Source organism: Yamadazyma tenuis, chromosome 4, assembly GCF_029203305.1.
Source record: "Yamadazyma tenuis chromosome 4, complete sequence".
Taxonomy (NCBI): Eukaryota; Fungi; Ascomycota; class Pichiomycetes; order Serinales; family Debaryomycetaceae; genus Yamadazyma; species Yamadazyma tenuis.
In genome coordinates this window covers 631,235-648,607 of record NC_089464.1, presented here as the reverse complement: position 1 = coordinate 648,607, position 17,373 = coordinate 631,235, and the positions used below count along the sequence as shown (strand labels likewise).

The 17,373-nt window shown below is 39.2% G+C and overlaps 5 protein-coding genes across 5 annotated transcripts; 2 read left to right on the top strand and 3 right to left on the bottom strand. All coding sequences in view use genetic code 12, as the record gives it.

The window, feature by feature from the left end:
* Nucleotides 1-505: 505 nt before the first annotated feature.
* REG1 (protein phosphatase regulator) lies at nt 506-4,369 on the top strand (the record flags this gene model as incomplete). The annotated part of the gene is made up of 3 exons (XM_006684337.2): nt 506-3,245; nt 3,412-3,438; nt 3,504-4,369. 3 exons carry the CDS (start codon nt 506-508, stop codon nt 4,367-4,369), a joined length of 3,633 nt encoding a protein of 1,210 aa, XP_006684400.2.
* A 710-nt stretch (nt 4,370-5,079) lies between these two features.
* PSN45_003370 (uncharacterized protein) lies at nt 5,080-8,805 on the top strand (the record flags this gene model as incomplete). Its single annotated transcript, XM_066158068.1, has 1 exon — nt 5,080-8,805. The coding sequence occupies one exon, from the start codon at nt 5,080-5,082 to the stop codon at nt 8,803-8,805; it is 3,726 nt and encodes a 1,241-aa protein (XP_066014165.1).
* A 71-nt stretch (nt 8,806-8,876) lies between these two features.
* On the bottom strand, nt 8,877-10,088 carry MRI1 (S-methyl-5-thioribose-1-phosphate isomerase; the record flags this gene model as incomplete). The annotated part of the gene is made up of 1 exon (XM_006684340.2): nt 8,877-10,088. The coding sequence occupies one exon, from the start codon at nt 10,086-10,088 to the stop codon at nt 8,877-8,879; it is 1,212 nt and encodes a 403-aa protein (XP_006684403.1).
* A 150-nt stretch (nt 10,089-10,238) lies between these two features.
* Nucleotides 10,239-11,573, bottom strand: PEX12 (ubiquitin-protein ligase peroxin 12; the record flags this gene model as incomplete). Its single annotated transcript, XM_006684341.2, has 1 exon — nt 10,239-11,573. The coding sequence occupies one exon, from the start codon at nt 11,571-11,573 to the stop codon at nt 10,239-10,241; it is 1,335 nt and encodes a 444-aa protein (XP_006684404.1).
* A 699-nt stretch (nt 11,574-12,272) lies between these two features.
* On the bottom strand, nt 12,273-16,696 carry NOT3 (CCR4-NOT core subunit; the record flags this gene model as incomplete). Its single annotated transcript, XM_066158067.1, has 2 exons — nt 12,273-14,343; nt 14,754-16,696. The coding sequence occupies 2 exons, from the start codon at nt 16,694-16,696 to the stop codon at nt 12,273-12,275; spliced, it is 4,014 nt and encodes a 1,337-aa protein (XP_066014164.1).
* Between the last annotated feature and the right edge of the window lie 677 nt (nt 16,697-17,373).

Genomic DNA, 17,373 nt, shown 5'->3' with positions numbered 1-17,373 from the left:
AAAGCAGTCGGCAATAAAATGGGCTGTTGATGTTTAAAGATTTTAAACCCAGAACAGGAGTTAACTAGGCTAAAGATATGCCTTTAATACAGAGACTCAATACGTTATACATAGTGATAGGCAATTACCGGTGGCGAATACCTTGTTATTAGCGCAACCCATGGGTAAAAGGTTACACAAAAGTACTCCTCAATTCACGCACTATAGTTTTTTTCATTAGGAAAATGAGAAACAGCATCAATCATTTTTTGTCATTCTTAACCCCGTTGTTTAATCTAATTTCAATCTCGTGGCATCAAAACTGGCGTCAATTTTGGTATCCCCTCTTCAGATACCTCACTGTCCCCATTTGAATTTCGGCGCCCGCTGAAAGTTGTATTGACTCTGGTTTCCCCAGAATATTTTATTCCAACCCACATTTAGACTTTTAATCCCTCCAGTCACAGGCTAACACCACCACCACCACAACAACAAGAATCTTTATCATCTCCTCATACTACCAGTCATGGCGAGTCACAATATAAATGAAGTATTCACTGGTGGAGCAACCACGTCCCAACATATTGATGCTGAAGATGACGACCACTTCAACAATACCACCTTTAAATTGAAAAGAACTCGGTCCCTTGGTCTTTTAGATGAATTCATCAGTCCGTTGGAGGAAGCTAATAAGCAAGAAAACAAGGATTCAACGCGAGAAGAACAGGAATCCGAAGCTATCGAAGATCCCCCCACTAACACCTCCAAACCAACCGACAATAAGCTATCAATCAACACATCTCTTGAAGACCAGCACACCGAAAATGACAAACCTGACTCAGATAAAGCTGTCAAGACGCCGTTCAGCCCCGAGTTTATACCCCATGATGATAATGATATCATCATAGAGCCCTCTATTCATGTCGACTACTTCAGTCACCAATGGGATGTATCGGACATATCCAAATCTTGGAGATACATCATTCAAAAGAGAAAAGATGTTGCCAACTCAGCTCGGTTAGAGAATGCTAGTTGGAGAACTTGGGCCCAAAGAAGACTGAATTTGAAAACCATCAATCCTAAAGAATTAAACTGGTCAAAAGAAAATGACATAACTTGGCTCTATGGTCCAATTGTTCAGGAAGCCGATGCTTCTGATGATGAACATGATGAACATGAAGAACATCATAAATCTACTACCGCTACATCCAAAGTGGCAGGTGACATTTCGATACCGAACAAACCAACTAAGAAAAGTATTTTAAAGAAGCGGTCAGTTCAGGACATGATGATCAGCCATGCCAACTTGGTCAAATTAGAGGCAATGGAGAATAGAATGAAATTGAAGAAGGCACAAAGAAAAGAACAGTTGAGGAAGTACAACGAAGAGAATAAGGGTCATAAGAGAACTAGTTCCAACGAGCCACCAGAGTTTGATGACTACGAAGCAATTTCTGAAAAATTGAACTCTCAGTATAGAGTGAGTTCGAATCAAAGTAGTTCATTGAATTTGATAGGAATGGTGGACAGTAAGTCTAATCCAAACATAGTTAACGAAAATAATCTCAAGGATTTGGATAAGCAAATATCCAACATAGATTTGGGAGACACAATAAGCGTTGAACCCAAGGAACCGGTTTCAAAGCAATCATCGAATGCCAGCAATACAGACTCAATTTCTGATAAGAAGAGTCGTCGTATTCATTTCAACGATGTGGTCGAACAATGCATTGCTGTTGATGTTATTGAGGATGATTCTCATGATTATGATTCAAATTTCTCTGATGAAGAAGAAGACAACGATGAAGAATACGAATATTACAATAATGAATCCAATAAGTCTCAACAGAGCTTTATTTTCACTGGTCACAATGATTTTGAGGATACCAATGATCCAGATATATTGGGCAATGATTCTGATTCGGACTCTAATGATGAAGACGGAGGGTTCTTCTTAAAAGTGAAATCCCCTTCAAGTTCTAGTTTGGCTCCTCCTCTGGTGAGTAGAGACAAACAATTGGAACAAGTCAAAACACAAGACCCATACCCTGGCTCTCAATCGTCTCTTGATGCTGATGCTACTTCAATCTCAACAACCAGCTCAAGGATTTACCGAACGATCCAACTATTGCCATCAACCACCTTGAATTATGGTTCCGACGAGGCATCAAGTGACGAAGAAAACCCTTACACTTCTAGTTTGTCTCATAATGTGAATAGTTCAAGCAGCAGAGGTTACGACTACTATTATGACTACAACACTGTGTATACGGTTGATCCTAATCAAGGGGGCTATGGAGATAGTGCCAATAACAATACTCCTGATGTGGTTGACTTACCTGAGGACTTGGCTCCTTATTCAAGCTATGATCTGGTTACCGAAGGAGGACATGAATCATTACCGATCATTGACTCTCAAGTAATCAACAACAATGTTATCTACAACAACAGCCCAAACACTGGTCCACATAGCTCATTAACTTCACCCACAAATTTGCCAGGACCCGGACTTCCACGCTCAAACCCAGGAGGTTTCAGCCTCAATGATTCAGATTCGGATTCAGACTCAGACTCAGAAGATGAAGGATTGTCAATTTCTACCCGTTCCTCAAGTCAGTCTTTAGCCCAACAGGCTTATCAGTCTATGACTCCAGCAAATACCCTTCCAGTTGATTACGAAAATAAGTCAAGTTCAGGAGTAGGATTGAATCCTACTCCTGTGTCCAATACGGTCAGTTCTATCAATCCTCGACATTCATCGTCAACCGGGTTGTCTAAACAATCCATCTCGTCTAACTCATTGACCAGTCAGTTTTTTGGTACGACCCCCATTAGAGGTCCGTCATCTACATCGTTAGCCGACCAGTTCTTTAATATGGAACCTTCGAGCTCGAATGAGAAGTCATCCCCAAGATCTTATCCCCAACAAACCCAACGCAAAGCTTCTCCTTTACCACCCCATACCACATCTGCCAATGCGTTCCTGGGAAACACAACTCCACCGCTTGAAAAACAAATTAAACGTAATAAAAGCAGCACATTCACGTTCGATTCAGATAGTGAAAGTGAAGAAGAATTTGTGGAAGATGTCCAGGAGAATGTGGTTCAGGATTCCCCAACATTTTCGTCTCCCAATAGCTTTGAGTCTTCATATAATTCGTTATCTCAAGTGGCAGGCAAAAATGGAATAGGTGGGTCAGAGGAAGCTGCTCCAAGAGATAAGAACATTGTCAATCAGGCTCGGGGATTGGCCAATCATTTTTTGGGTAATTGGAAACACAACGAATCATAAATACAAACCTTTATCACATTAGTTGCATTTTTTGTAAATATAAAATTACATTCCAAATCGCCATTTTCGCAGCCCTATCACTTGCGCACGTCTTTTGGTTATCTATTTCTTGTCATTTAATCAATGTCATGTTTCATAAGCATTGATCAAATGTTTCACAGCTTCTTGTACATTGTACTATCATTATTCATACACTCCGATAACATTGCTATTCGCTCATATCTTGCACCAGATGATGATAACGACAATATCGATGACGGTAAATGTGAATTAGTAGGGACGTTCTCGCTTGTAACACAAGCATTTTTGGGTCTACTTTGCTTATCTTCCTTGATAGTAAAGAGATCTTACGAGTGGCCTGCAAGAAGAACTTGGCCTGTGTGGTTCTTTGACGTTTCAAAGCAGTTGTTGGGGGCGTTGGGAGTACACATATTTAATGTTGCTCTTGCAATAATTAAGCTGAAAGATGACCTTGATAATGGACCTTTGACGCCTCCAAAAGGCGATGATGACAACAATGATGATGATCAATGCAGCTGGTACCTTTTGAACATTGTGTTTGACTGTACTATTGGTGTATATGTGTTGTATCTTGTTTTCCGAGCCCTCAACAAGGTATGCCGAGACTGGTTTCATATCACCAACATCAAGTCGGGAGAGTATGGAGACCCTAACCGACCTAGTATCACCGCTTACTGGAAGCAGTTGTCCATTTACTACATCTCGTTAATCATCACCAAGGGCATACTATTTTTGTTTATGAACATGTTCGAAGTGCAATTACTTTGGATCACTTCTCATATTCTTTTGGTGTGGCTTCACGACTATCCAAACGAGGTGGAAATTTTCATGGTTATGTTCATGATACCGGTCTTCATGAACTGTTTGCAGTTGATCTTGGTGGATAACATCATCCAAAACCCATATTTTAGACTCAAAAATAAGTTGGAAATGGAGAATGGCGATGAGGAATCTACGAATAGCGATATAACAATCCCAAATGTCCAGGACGTCGACACAGAGCAGAGCAATAGTGTCGACGATGTCTCTAGCCATTTGGCTAACAACAGTAAGTCCAGTTATGGAACCTTTACGTAATGGTGAGAGTTGCATATTTATTAGAGTAGCTAACAACAATAATAAACCTGATAATAGCGTTATTACATGTATTTTCTATTCTTCTGTGTTTGATATGTACAAGGTGAACTTTTCTGGTTAAATATTGACATGTGTGGAAAGATCTGAGTTTAGGCAATTTCAAATCCATAACCTTTCATACAAACTTTGTATTGGCTAATAATGGAGTCACACTTTCCACTCTCCTGTCCGTTTTGCAATAAGCAAGCATCTCTGATCTTCTTCTCGTCGAGACACACGCAACAAGGCTTGGGCTTTTCTGTACTTTTGGTTTCTTCAGCCATGATTCGCTAGTAATTAGTAATGGTGCGATTTACACATTTCACAATGGCTTGAGATATTGTTGGTGAAGCCGGTGCGCGCACATCGGCCGCTAGCAGCCAGAGCGCATTAACTTGAAAACAAACGAGACTGATCTAGCAGTGGTAGAACTTCAATTATAAACAACTCAATTGTTGGTCAACAATATGTCACTAGATTCAGGAGAGCGTGATGTTAGGAGCAAAAATAGTCTTCAACTCTCCCTCAATGAATCGAGCCGTTTATCAATCGATACCAGTGTCAATTTAAATGACGATTTGGCCAACGAGTCAGATGTATCGGGGTCATTTATTTCACAACCAACTAATTCCCATAGGCGGCACGAGTCGATTGCATCATTCCGAAATAGCATGGACGCAGAGAGCAGTTTCCTGTCTTCCGTGTACTTCCAGAACCTCAATTCAGCATTTGATGATGTCTCCAGTGAACCAAGTTCAATCTCTCCGCTAGGACCTAATTCCATATATGAATTGACCATTGCATCAGATTTGGCTCGTGCAAGACGCAGAGCTTCAAAGACCCAAGTTACACTAAACGGTGGTGTCACAACCGTATATAATTTGAAAGTTCCTACGACTAAGGATATCCCACCAATACAGCTTGAAAAGCTCAAGAAGATAACCAATGATGAGATAGCTTCCAAACTACTTAAAGATATCGATGCCGAGTATAAGATGTTTGATGACAGTTATAAGTCTTTGACGACCGACACCCTTCAGAAATTTACGGAGGCTGCAGCTAAAGATGTTAGCGTTGATGTCTCATCTACCATAGATGGTGACAAATTTTCAACTGATTCCAATTACAATGGAATAAACGAACAACTTAATGATAAAATACCCACAGTGTTTTCAGACCCTAAATTTAGACTCGACGATCCTAGAGTCTTCAAGAAAGTTATTGGTGAATACAATATTTTACCTGATATTGATGATTTGGAGAGTGGTGGTTCTTCCAAACAGAATATTGCAAGCAACAACCAACTACAAGACAAATTGTCCCATTATTTGGACTCGGTAGAAATTAGTCTCATCGATGAAATCTCTAAATCTTCTAACTCATTTTTCAGTACTATCGAAGATATCAAAACAGTTCAAAACAAGTCCGAAGAATGCGTTGATCAGTTTAAAAAAATAAAAAAGCATTTGGAGGAATTGGAATCAGAGGAAAATACTGCAGGTTTGAGGATTTTGAGCTTGATAATGGAACGAAAGAAGATTGAAATGTTGGAAAGCTCAATAATCCAAATAAAATATGTGACTTCCTTATGCGAATTAGCCCAATCTTCATTCAGTAAAGGCAACAACGCAAAATGCTTGAATGAAATATTGCTAGCAGAAGGATTGATATATGGTAAAGATATATGTGATATTCCCCCTGAGTCCTCCGTTACACTACCAAAGCTTAGATATCCTTTGTTGGATATATCGGGATTACCAGCATTATTCAATCTTCAGAATGATCTCCAGAATTTGAAAAATCAATGTTCGAGAGGTTATATAATCGACTTTAATGATTTATTGATTGAAGATTTGAAGTCACACTACTCTCAAGTGCCCCTTTCAGATACATTGAATAGAATGTATTACGGGGTGGATAAGTCCAAGACTTTCAACCCAAAAGATTTGAATAACTCCTATCAGTTGATGAGCGATACAACAAAAGCTAGTCTCAAGGATTATGTGGAGAATTTGGTAAAATCTGGCCACTTATCCCAATCTTTTCAGTCTTACCAAGATAGAATCATCGTTGAGGTTAAAGACATTATAAAAATGCATATTCCTAAAGGATTGGCTCTGGCAGACAACTCAAACGCACCATCGAGATCCGCCTCCGCTGCTCCTGAACCACAAGGCCCACCTGAACTGAATCAGGGTTCTGGTTCATTGTCATCAATCTTGAAGAGTTTATCCTCAAAGGAGTTCGAATTAATGTTGGTTAAGATTTTTTGTGGATTGTCCGAATGTTTCCGTCGGTTAACCTTACAGCAAAAGATTTTGTTGGACTTAGCTTTGTCTTCTATCCCCCCATCGGAGGAAGTTAACGTGATGGTTTTTGACTTGACTTTGGCTATCAACAAAGCTATAGAATTGACCCAATTGAGGTTATCTAAAATTATCAATGTCAGATCTGAGCAACTCGCCGATTCTCCTGTCACTGTTTACACTAGGTTCTATTCACTTTGCTCAACGTACTTACAGGAATGTGAGTTGATAAACCCGGGATATGTTGCCAGTGGTGCAGGAAGCTCTTTAAATGACTGGGTAAAGAATCACGTGAGTTATTTTGTTCATAGATTTCATCTGAACTGCTTGAAATCTATTGCTCACGAGGCTGATAAAGAAGTCTGGAGAGAAGTTACTGATGATATGGCTTTGACTGTTACCCAGAATCAATTAAACGAAATTATATTATACTCCAAATCCTTCGAAGGTCGAAATCTAAGCCCAGTTATTGATGAATGGAGGAAGTTACTTGTTCTCTTCAATTACGGTTCTGTTGAGGAATTAAAAGTCCAACCTAAAGAAGATATAACCAAACTTACGATTGAAAAGGAGTCATTTATGGTTCCCAAGCTAGCATTGACTTCAATCCGCCATGTACGTGATTATCTAATCGTTTCAAGGATCTTTCAAATCCGGAACTCCCCTATTGAAAATAACGTCTTGAACTTTTTCAAATTGCTTAATGCTAAAACAGCGCATGCTATCTTGAATGCCGGTGCTACAAGAACTGCTGGGTTGAAACACATAACCACAAAACATTTGGCATTATCGATTCAAGAAGCTGAATTCAATATAGCTTTACTTGCACATGTTTCAACAATATTCAAAAGCATTTCAAAAAGCATTTCTCCACAGCCACCGAACATAAATCAAGCACAAGGTGGATCCGAAGAGCTTACTTTCAGCAAAATTATCAACACGTTCAAGGACCATGAAAGTGAATTATGTTCCAAATTGGTGTCAATAATGTACGACAGAACGGTGACTCATTGTAATGGCATTGTTAAAATTGACTGGACTGAACCTTTAATGCACCCCAAGCAATGTCATACGTACATGGAAGTTTTGGTGAAGGAAACGTTAACAGTAGCAAAAGTTTTACAAAAATACCTTCCTGAGGTTAAGTACTCATTAATATTGCTGCAAATTTTCAACAATTACAAGAAATTATTGGTTGAATGCTTCTGTACACAGTTGCCTCAATTCAAAGACTTCAACGAAAAACATTCATTATTGAAGGATATTGACTACTTTAGAGTCAAGCTATGTGAGCTACCAGGATATGCTACTTCAGGACAAGTAATTTGGGAGAACGTCAATGCTCTTCCAACAATTGAAGATATGACTATGGATGAGGTAATGAGACACAATATTGAAGGTGAGAGAAAAAGTGCAACAAAGAAAGACGAGTCGCCTATACCTCAGATTCGAAAGGAAGAACCTAAGGAAGAACCTAAGGAAGAACCTAAAGAAGAACCCAAGGAAGAACCTAAAGAGGAGCCTAAACAGGAGCCTAAAGAAGAACCCAAGGAAGAACATAAGGAAGAACATAAGGAAGAACCCAAGGAAGAACATAAGGAAGAACATAAGGAAGAACATAAGGAAGAACATAAGGAAGAACATAAGGAAGAACATAAGGAAGAACCCAAGGAAGAACATAAGGAAGAACCCAAGGAAGAACATAAGGAAGAACATAAGGAAGAACCTAAAGAGGAGCCTAAAGAAGAACATAAGGAAGAACCCAAGGAAGAACCTAAAGAGGAGCCTAAAGAAGAACATAAGGAAGAACCCAAGGAAGAACATAAGGAAGAACATAAGGAAGAACCCAAGGAAGAACCCAAGGAAGAACCCAAGGAAGAACCTAAGGAAGAACCTAAAGAAGAACCTAAAGAGGAGCCTAAAGAGGAGCCTAAAGAAGAACTCAAGGAAGAACCCAAGGAAGAATCTAAAGGAGAGGAAGAAGAAGCTATTGTTCCAAATGGTGAACTGGGAAAAGACTCAAACATCAACATTGACAACCCTCATGAGCCTGTAAATGGGGATAACAAAGCTGAAGGTGTTGATAAATAACGATCTGGTATAAAGATTGCTTCATTCATAGCATTATAGAATTACACTTCGTATATTCTACCCTATGTAGCCTATTGTAACTCAAACTCGCCATTACTATTCTTTTCAAACACGTGAGGATCTTCAGTTATAATGCTATCAATAAGCTCATGTGGAGTCACATCAAAGGCTGGGTTCCATACAGAGATCCCCGGAGGAGCAATTCCCACAACAAGCTTTTCCCCGATTTTGTCCCCATCGATAACAGGTCCTTTCAAACTTGTAAGTTCATTTGCTGGACGCTCTTCAATAATTATATCGTCACCGGTCTGAGTTTTATAATCAATAGTAGTCTTGGGGGCTGCAACAATGAATTTAATCTTCTGGAACTTCTCTATCCCATTGAAATGGTTGCTGATAGTCGAGAGCTGGAAGGTCCCAATTTTATTGGCAGTATCTCCATTGCTAACAACTCTATCAGCACCAACGATAATGAACTTAACAGGTGCAGTTGATTGCTTGATTGCCTTTGATTTGTTCAAAGTCGAGATCAATGCCGAAGCCATGTTATCACAAATCAAGGTGAATGGTATCTTCTCGTAGTTCAACTCATAACTTGTAAGCTTGGCACCTTGGTTATAAGGTCTGGTTTCACAAGGATAAACATGTTCCAAGAAAAACTCTTCCTTGGAAACATCTTTTTGTAAACTAGAGTAAGCAGATCTAATGATACCCAAGGCAGTTCCGTGACCAGATGTAGCTAATGATCCGGTATTGCAAATGGTCATTATTGAAAAAGGACCTTTGAAATTCTCAGCATTTAAGACTCTTTTAATGTATTCGACACCATTGTCCCCAATCTTGAAGTTGTTAGCTAAATCATCCTCATATAAGTTAACAGCATAATCCAAGATCAAGTCACTCTGCTCCTTGACGATCAAGGAGCTCAGATCATACTTTTTCAATGAATCTTTAATCTCATTGCAAGCATTTGAAAGGTTCACGGCCGTGGGTCTAGAAGTAACCAAGTAGTCAATGTCCTTTATTAAATCACCAACTGTTTTTCCTGAGTTCTTATCTTGTAAATAATGGAAAACTTCCACTGCTATAGCAAAAGCACCGACAATTGCAATGGCTGGAGCACCTCTCACTTGCATTTTCTTGATGGCTTGGAAAGCATCTTCAATCGTTTGGATCTCAATATATTTGGTGGTGTAAGGTAACAATAACTGGTCCAATATGTCCAAAGAGACGTCGTTCTTGTTGAATTTTATCGCCTTAAGGGTCTTTTCGTCAGAGCTCATTACTGCTTTAATTGTTCTTGGGATGGAGAAGCGAAAAACGTTCGCACTGTATACTGTGGCTTTATATTTCGTAAATATCGTAATGTAAAAAACAAACGTTTGAAAGAAGGGAGGTTCATGAAGGTCACCAGGACTCAAAGATGGCTCATTTTAAAAGACAAGCCGCCTTATACCTTCGATATCATATTCGCCTTTTAATTCGTTCCATTTGCAACCAAGCAATTTCTTACCAGTAATAGGACACCTTCCACCTTTAGAGAGGTCAAAGGATTCACTTGATGCCTTTTCTGGCTTTTCATTTCCCTCATCGTCTTCCTCCTTTTCGCTGTCGGAATCTTCTGGGTCGTCTATTTTTGTTGCCCTAGATTTTGCAGCTACTATTTTATGGGAGTTGGCAAGGTAGTTGTAAATACAGCTGTAACAGAAAACATATCCAGTTTCGATTATAGCAGGGTTGGATATCTCTTCTTGGCACAAAGGACATGTTTTGGTTGATTTGTAGAATGACTTTGGTTTAGCTTTTAAGTTGGTCAATAATGAAGGAGGAGGTAATATAGATTCCAAACTATCACCCTGGTTCTTCTTCAACCTTTGAGAAAAGTTGGAGTTATTCCACCACTCAAGAAACTTAAGAGAGAAAATAGCCATGGGGAAAAATGTACCCAATATGAGTTTCAAAACCTTCCAAGATGGCCTGGTGAGATTATTGGTTAAAAACCGTAATAAATATTCTAGAGTGGTAGGAGGATTAACTCTATTGGCTCTCCTATGATCTTTTGGAATTGGCCTGGGCTCGTTTTTGGTGTAGTCATACTGGTTCAAACGGGAAAAGTTGATCTTAAACAAATACGTTAAAAGGCTAGGTGACTTGGTATTACCGCTCAAGTACATCAAAGAGGCGATTAAGTTAGCAGCCTTGAATATACTTTGTATGTAAGGATAGTACTTGACAAACAACTTCTTCAAATTGGTCTTATACACATCTGCTTTTGAATTTTCATCACTCGGCACCAACTGGTTGGTAATCATTTTAGGATACCAAATTTCATACCAGTAAGTGAACTTCTCGTTGATATATGCCAAACCGGTGACTTCAAATATCGATACGAACCGTTGTAAGCTGCTTAAAACTCTTCTTTCTTCAATCAACAGCGGAACCAATTGAGTCAATTTACTGCTATTGTATTTGGGGTCAGATAAAGGTGTTTGACTGATACGTTTTAGCCCATAAAAGTTCTCCGTGAACGATCCTTGCCAGTACCTTATAAAGTACCATTCTATGAATGACCGAAGGAATAGATTCAATTCATCAAAGTTGTTAACTACTTTCAACAAGTAGTATGGATACTTGCTAGCATAGTGGACAAGAATATATCGGAGGGAAGGCGAAAGTAAAGACTCTAACTGGTTTGCTGAAATCAACTCGAACAATGTCGGTGACTCTGAGTCCAATTGGGATGCATCCAATGAGGAGTAGTATTCCATTTTCTTCAGGTGCTAGTGGAAATTGTTTTCACTGCTAAACCGCGGCGTGACTTTCTGGGGAACTTTTTTGGGGACGTACTTTCGCACGAACGAAAGCTGCAAAAAAGGATACGTGATTCTATATCTACACAAGACACCACTTTAGAGAGCAGTGGAAAAGCAAAGAATGAGTGCATATGCGAGAACTTTCAAAGGCCTCCATACATTATGCCTAGAGACGGGAGTTAAATTTGAAACAATGAAGCCTTGGGGATTTGGTGATATCTGTGATTACACAGATATAAATTACATGCCATATATCTCTAGGTCCCAATCAGTTCCTAGCTTGGTAGATTCGAGTGGTAACCAAATATTCAGTTTGGATGAGTATATTTTGAAAGAATCTTCAGATCTGATTGATTTTGAGACTGTAGTGGAGTCCGAGAGGGACATCTTACCAGTTTCAAGCGAGCCTGATATCAGTTTCATGGATGCACAGACGGAAGCAGCAAGATTACTTGCATTGTTTGAACAGAATCGACCATCTGCTCGTAAATACTCTGGCCATATCTTCCCCATGTCATCTTCAGAATAGATACGGTCTCATTTCACCTGCAATATTCGGTTCAATTTTTAAATGATGATTACAAACTTAAAAATATCAGATTAAGAGGCATAAATGCCAGTAGTACAGAAACAGCTACAAATAACAAGAACTATCTAAGCTAAAACTGGCATCGGATTGGATTCCGCCAAACTATTATCCAATCTAAATCCAAGCTTAAGGTGGATCTCCCATGAGCTCAAATCAAAAATTTGATAGTCACCAAACTCGATTTGTTCTTGGGTACCAGTTGTGGACTTCATATTTCTAACCCAATAGTAGTATTTGTCTGAGTTCAACGATCCTGGAGTTTGAAGAAGAAGTTGGTTCACAGCTTTGATGGTGTAAGGTTTCCACCCCAATTGAAACAACTTTGATTCAGCTAGCAAATTTTCCAATGGCGTTAACCCATAGAAAAACCCATAAAAGAATGCCATCATCAATTCATTCACCACTGCCATATTCATACTTGCTTGACCGGCTAAAACAGCATTCTTCTGGTTCTCAATCAAACCTAAAATATCAGACACAAATAAATCATACGAGCCAGTGGCTCTGATCTTGTCCCAGGTATTCTGGTAAGTCAATAAATGAAGAGGTGGTTTCACAAATTGAGTGTGTGTAAATGGACTGGTATGCTGATAGTAGGAGTTTTGAACACCAATTGGAATGTATGGCTTTCGAATGGGCAAGAATAATTGATCAGAATCGGGAGAACTATGCAATAATTTTCCTTGTTCATTGTAATCAGAATGCTCATCACTTGATTTGATGTTCCTGGTTGACGTGAAAGAAAGAATCAAACTCTGAATACCCGGAGGAACTTTTGTCAAGTTGTAATCAGAGCAAACTTTTAATTCACTCGATGACAAACCAGAATTGACCAATACTTTGACATATGGGAAGATCGGATCTTCTGATTGAGTATTCAAAAGCTCATTGGTAATCTCCAGCTTGTTCAATGATCCATTAAATTCCAAATTGTGCACAGAAGTATCATCAGTAATTCCACTTTCTAACAGAACACTTGAATCATTAGTTGTTTTCTTACTGGAATTGTTACTCCCATTGTTCACCAAAGAAGCCCGTTCGGATTCTACAGATGACGGAGCAGCACTAATGCCAGCAACGGCTGCATTGACTCGGGCAACTGAAGACCAAGCAACTTCTCCTGAAACCTTTGAAGGGGTTGCAGCTGGTTTCAACTTTTGAACAATATCAATATCTGGGGTTGATCCCCTATTCTTTATAGGAGTGGTTGCTTCCACAGATTTCTTAGTTGGCGTGATAGGAGTGGGTGATTTGGACTTAGAAGCTATTTGTGGCTGTTTCTTGGAAGTTGGTATGGTTGCTGCTGGGGCGTTGGCATTGCTGTTTTGAGTAGTGCCACTAGCGGCTTGTCCATTGGATTCATTATTATAGTTCTCGATGATATCTTGAAGGGTATTTTCGTCTTGCTTAGGAACATAAGTATACTTGGATTCCGCTTGTTGAATAATCTCATCATATAATGCTTCATCATCTATGAAGTCAGGTTCTTGGTTGGACTCCAAATAGAAGTTTATGTCATCTTGAATTTTCACCACAAGCTCTGGATCTATTTGTCTTTGCTTTACGAAGTCAATGATTTTTTCAAAGCTTTCCAAATGAAATCGGTTCCTACTCAATGAGGTTTCAATCTCTTGCTTTTCAGACTCCACGGATGAATTCTTTTTTGTCTTTCGGCTTGAAATCTTTTCGTAATCAGCTTCCAAGGTTTCTATTTGCTGGTTTATTTCTTCAATACTGTCCTCCAAAAAGCCTATCACTTCAATGGCTTCTTTCGTTAGATGCTGAGAATCTTCGAGGGTTGCTAACATGATCGATTGATTGGAAAAAGACTTCATTTTGGAAGACTTCTCCACCTCTTTGTACTTCTCCATGGCTTCTTCAACAAACCTTCGATACTCTTGAAGCTTGTTCCTTGTTACCACCACTTCAACACTATCATTCAGTTGCCAATTCTTAATCAATTCTCGATTCTTTTGTAGCTTTTTGATCTCTCGTTTCAAGTCAGTTTCCAACTTTTCTTTCTGACTTTCCAAGTTACGATCTAGTACTTGGCCATTTAGGTCTTGGTGTCGCTCATAATGATAATTAAAAGACTCCAACCCTTCATTGATCTTTTTAAAGGTATTCTCGATTTCCCTAAAAATAACTAGTTAGTACATCAGGCTCAATTTAGCAAGTGATGGGAAGCCCGGGATTGGATTGTATACATACTTTTGTAGTTTTCTAGAGCTCATGATGTATCATTCGTGCCCTAATGCCAAATCTGCTCTTGTTTCAGTGTTGAAAGCTTGCTGGGTTCTTTTTTCTGTCTACGAAAATTTTTGCTGGTAGTCGTGAATGCGCTTGATTTCTCATTGCATTGATAGCATGAAACACACAAAGTATATTAACAATAGGGACGCAGAAGAGTGATCATTAAAGATGGTTAGAAACTGTATATTACAACTCTTATTTGTGTTTCTAGTCCCCAAATACTTCTATTTAAATACTTTAGGCAATGACTTTATTCACTTCAAAAAGACATGGATTAAATACAAATGTCTTACAACTCATCGTGATCAAAGTCATCATCTGAATCTTCATCACCAAATTGAGCTTCATCACCTGCACCAGCACCAGCACCAGCGTATAATTTAGAGGTAATAGGGGCGGCAATTTCGATCAACTTTTGTTTCTGTTCTTCAAACTCTTCCGCAGTTGCAGTATCATAGTTGTCTTCAATGAATTCCAAGGCTTCCTTAACAGCATCATCCAAAGTTTCCTTGTCATCATCTTCCAACTTGCTACCCAATCCAGTTTCAGTGGTATCTTTCAATTGGTTCTTCAACATATGGGCGTAGTTTTCGAAAGAGTTTCTGGTTTCAATCTTTTCCTTGACCTCTTTATCTTGTTCAGCATACTTTTCAGCTTCTTGAACCATTCTATCAATATCCTCTTTAGATAATCTACCTTTATCGTTGGTAATGGTAATGGATTCGGATTTACCGGTACCTTTATCAGCAGCTTCAACCTTTAAAATACCATTGGCATCTAAGGAGAAAGTAACTTCAATTTGTGGAACACCTCTTGGTGCGGGTGGAATACCAGTCAATTCAAACTTACCCAATAAGTTGTTGTCCTTAACCAATGATCTTTCACCTTCGTAAACTTGGATCAAGACAGTTGGTTGGTTGTCAGCAGCAGTGGAATAAATTTGAGACTTCTTGGTTGGAATAGGAGTGTTTCTTTGGATCAAAGATGACATGACACCACCGCTGGTTTCGATACCCAAAGTAATTGGGTTAACATCCAACAAGACAATGTCATCGACTCCTTCTTCACCACTCAAGACACCAGCTTGAACTGCGGCACCGTAAGCGACAGCTTCATCTGGGTTGATACCCTTAGAAGCCTTCTTCCCATCAAAGAAACTTTCCAACAATTCTTGGACCTTTGGAATTCTGGTAGAACCACCAACCAAAACAATATCATCAATATCGGATTTCTTGACACCAGAATCCTCCAAAACTTGTTGGACTGGTTTCAATGTTTTCTTGAACATATCCATGTTCAATTCTTCAAACTTGGCTCTAGAAATGGTTTCAGAGAAGTCAATACCATCCACAAAAGAATCGATTTCAACTCTAACACTCATCTGAGATGATAAAGTTCTCTTGGCCTTTTCAGCTTCTCTCTTCAATTTGGAGAAGGCCTTTTTGTTTGAACTAATATCGATGTCGTGCTTCTTCTTGAAAACTCTGGCCAAGTACTTAACGATCTTGTTGTCAAAATCCTCACCACCCAAGTGTGTATCACCTGAGGTGGCCAAAACTTCAAATACACCACCTTCAATGGACAATAATGACACATCGAAGGTACCACCACCTAAATCGTAGACAATGATTTGCTTTTCTTCGCTGGACTTGTCCAAACCGTAAGCAATAGCAGCAGCTGTTGGCTCATTCACAATTCTCAAAACGTTCAAACCAGCAATAACACCAGCATCTTTAGTGGCTTGTCTTTGAGCATCATTGAAGTAAGCAGGAACAGTGACCACGGCATGAGTGACCTTCTTACCCAAGTAGTCTTCGGCGATAGATTTCATTTTGGTCAAAATCATACCACTGATTTCTTCAGGACTGAAAGTTTTCTCTTCACCATTGAATTCAACCTGAACCACTGGTTTACCGTTCTTTTCTTTAATGGCATAAGGCAAAGATTTGATTTCCTTTTGGACAGTCTTGTCCTTGTATTTCAAACCAATCAATCTCTTGATGTCATAGATGGTGTTCTCAACATTAGAAGGAGCCTGATTTTTGGCTGAATCACCAATCAATCTTTCTTCTGGAGTGAACGCCACATAAGAAGGAGTAATTCTGTTACCTTGGTCGTTGGCCAAGATTTCCACCTTACCATTCTTCATCACACCAACACAAGAGTAGGTAGTACCTAAATCGATACCAATTACAGTACCATAACTTTCAGTATCATTTTCAGAGGCCAAAGCCATGGAACTTTTATGACTGAAAAAAGGTAAGACAACCAAGAAGATTAAGTAAAACATCGTTAAGGCGGATAAGCCCAACGTTTTGTTCGATTTAAATATCATCTTCGATTGATATAAAAAAAACCTGTGTTTCTTCACAAAAAATTTTCAGGTGGTACTTTCCCCCGTATTTAAACGATTCTCAGTTTATGTTAATGTTGACGTGTACATTATAGAATTCCGCCAACTTCTATAAGTCGTGGCGAGGCGCGTCGCTAACTAAATATCTAAATAGCTTAAAATGCTTAACTTGCCATGACAGGATCTTATTTGGCCTCAGATACGGTTAAATTAGTGTCATGAGTATGTAGCCTTATATAACTAGATGCCTGGAAACCCAATCATATGCTTAAATCCTCAAATAGTACAGATGAACAAAGTGCACCCCTCGTGGATTCTACCGAGATCAAAGAAAAAAACTCTCGTTTGCGGCGAGACAATTATAAGCGAACAGTTGTCCTCTTCACCGTTATGGGTGACCTATGTCAGCCGAGAGGGGATTGATAAAATGTCACGTGTTTCCAGATGTCTAATTGGATAGTAAGTTCAACTCGCACTGTATAAACTATGATCCTTTTGCCACATTGTGTGATTTAATTGTATGTCTGCGTTCTATGTGATGTTGGACAAGACAATAAACA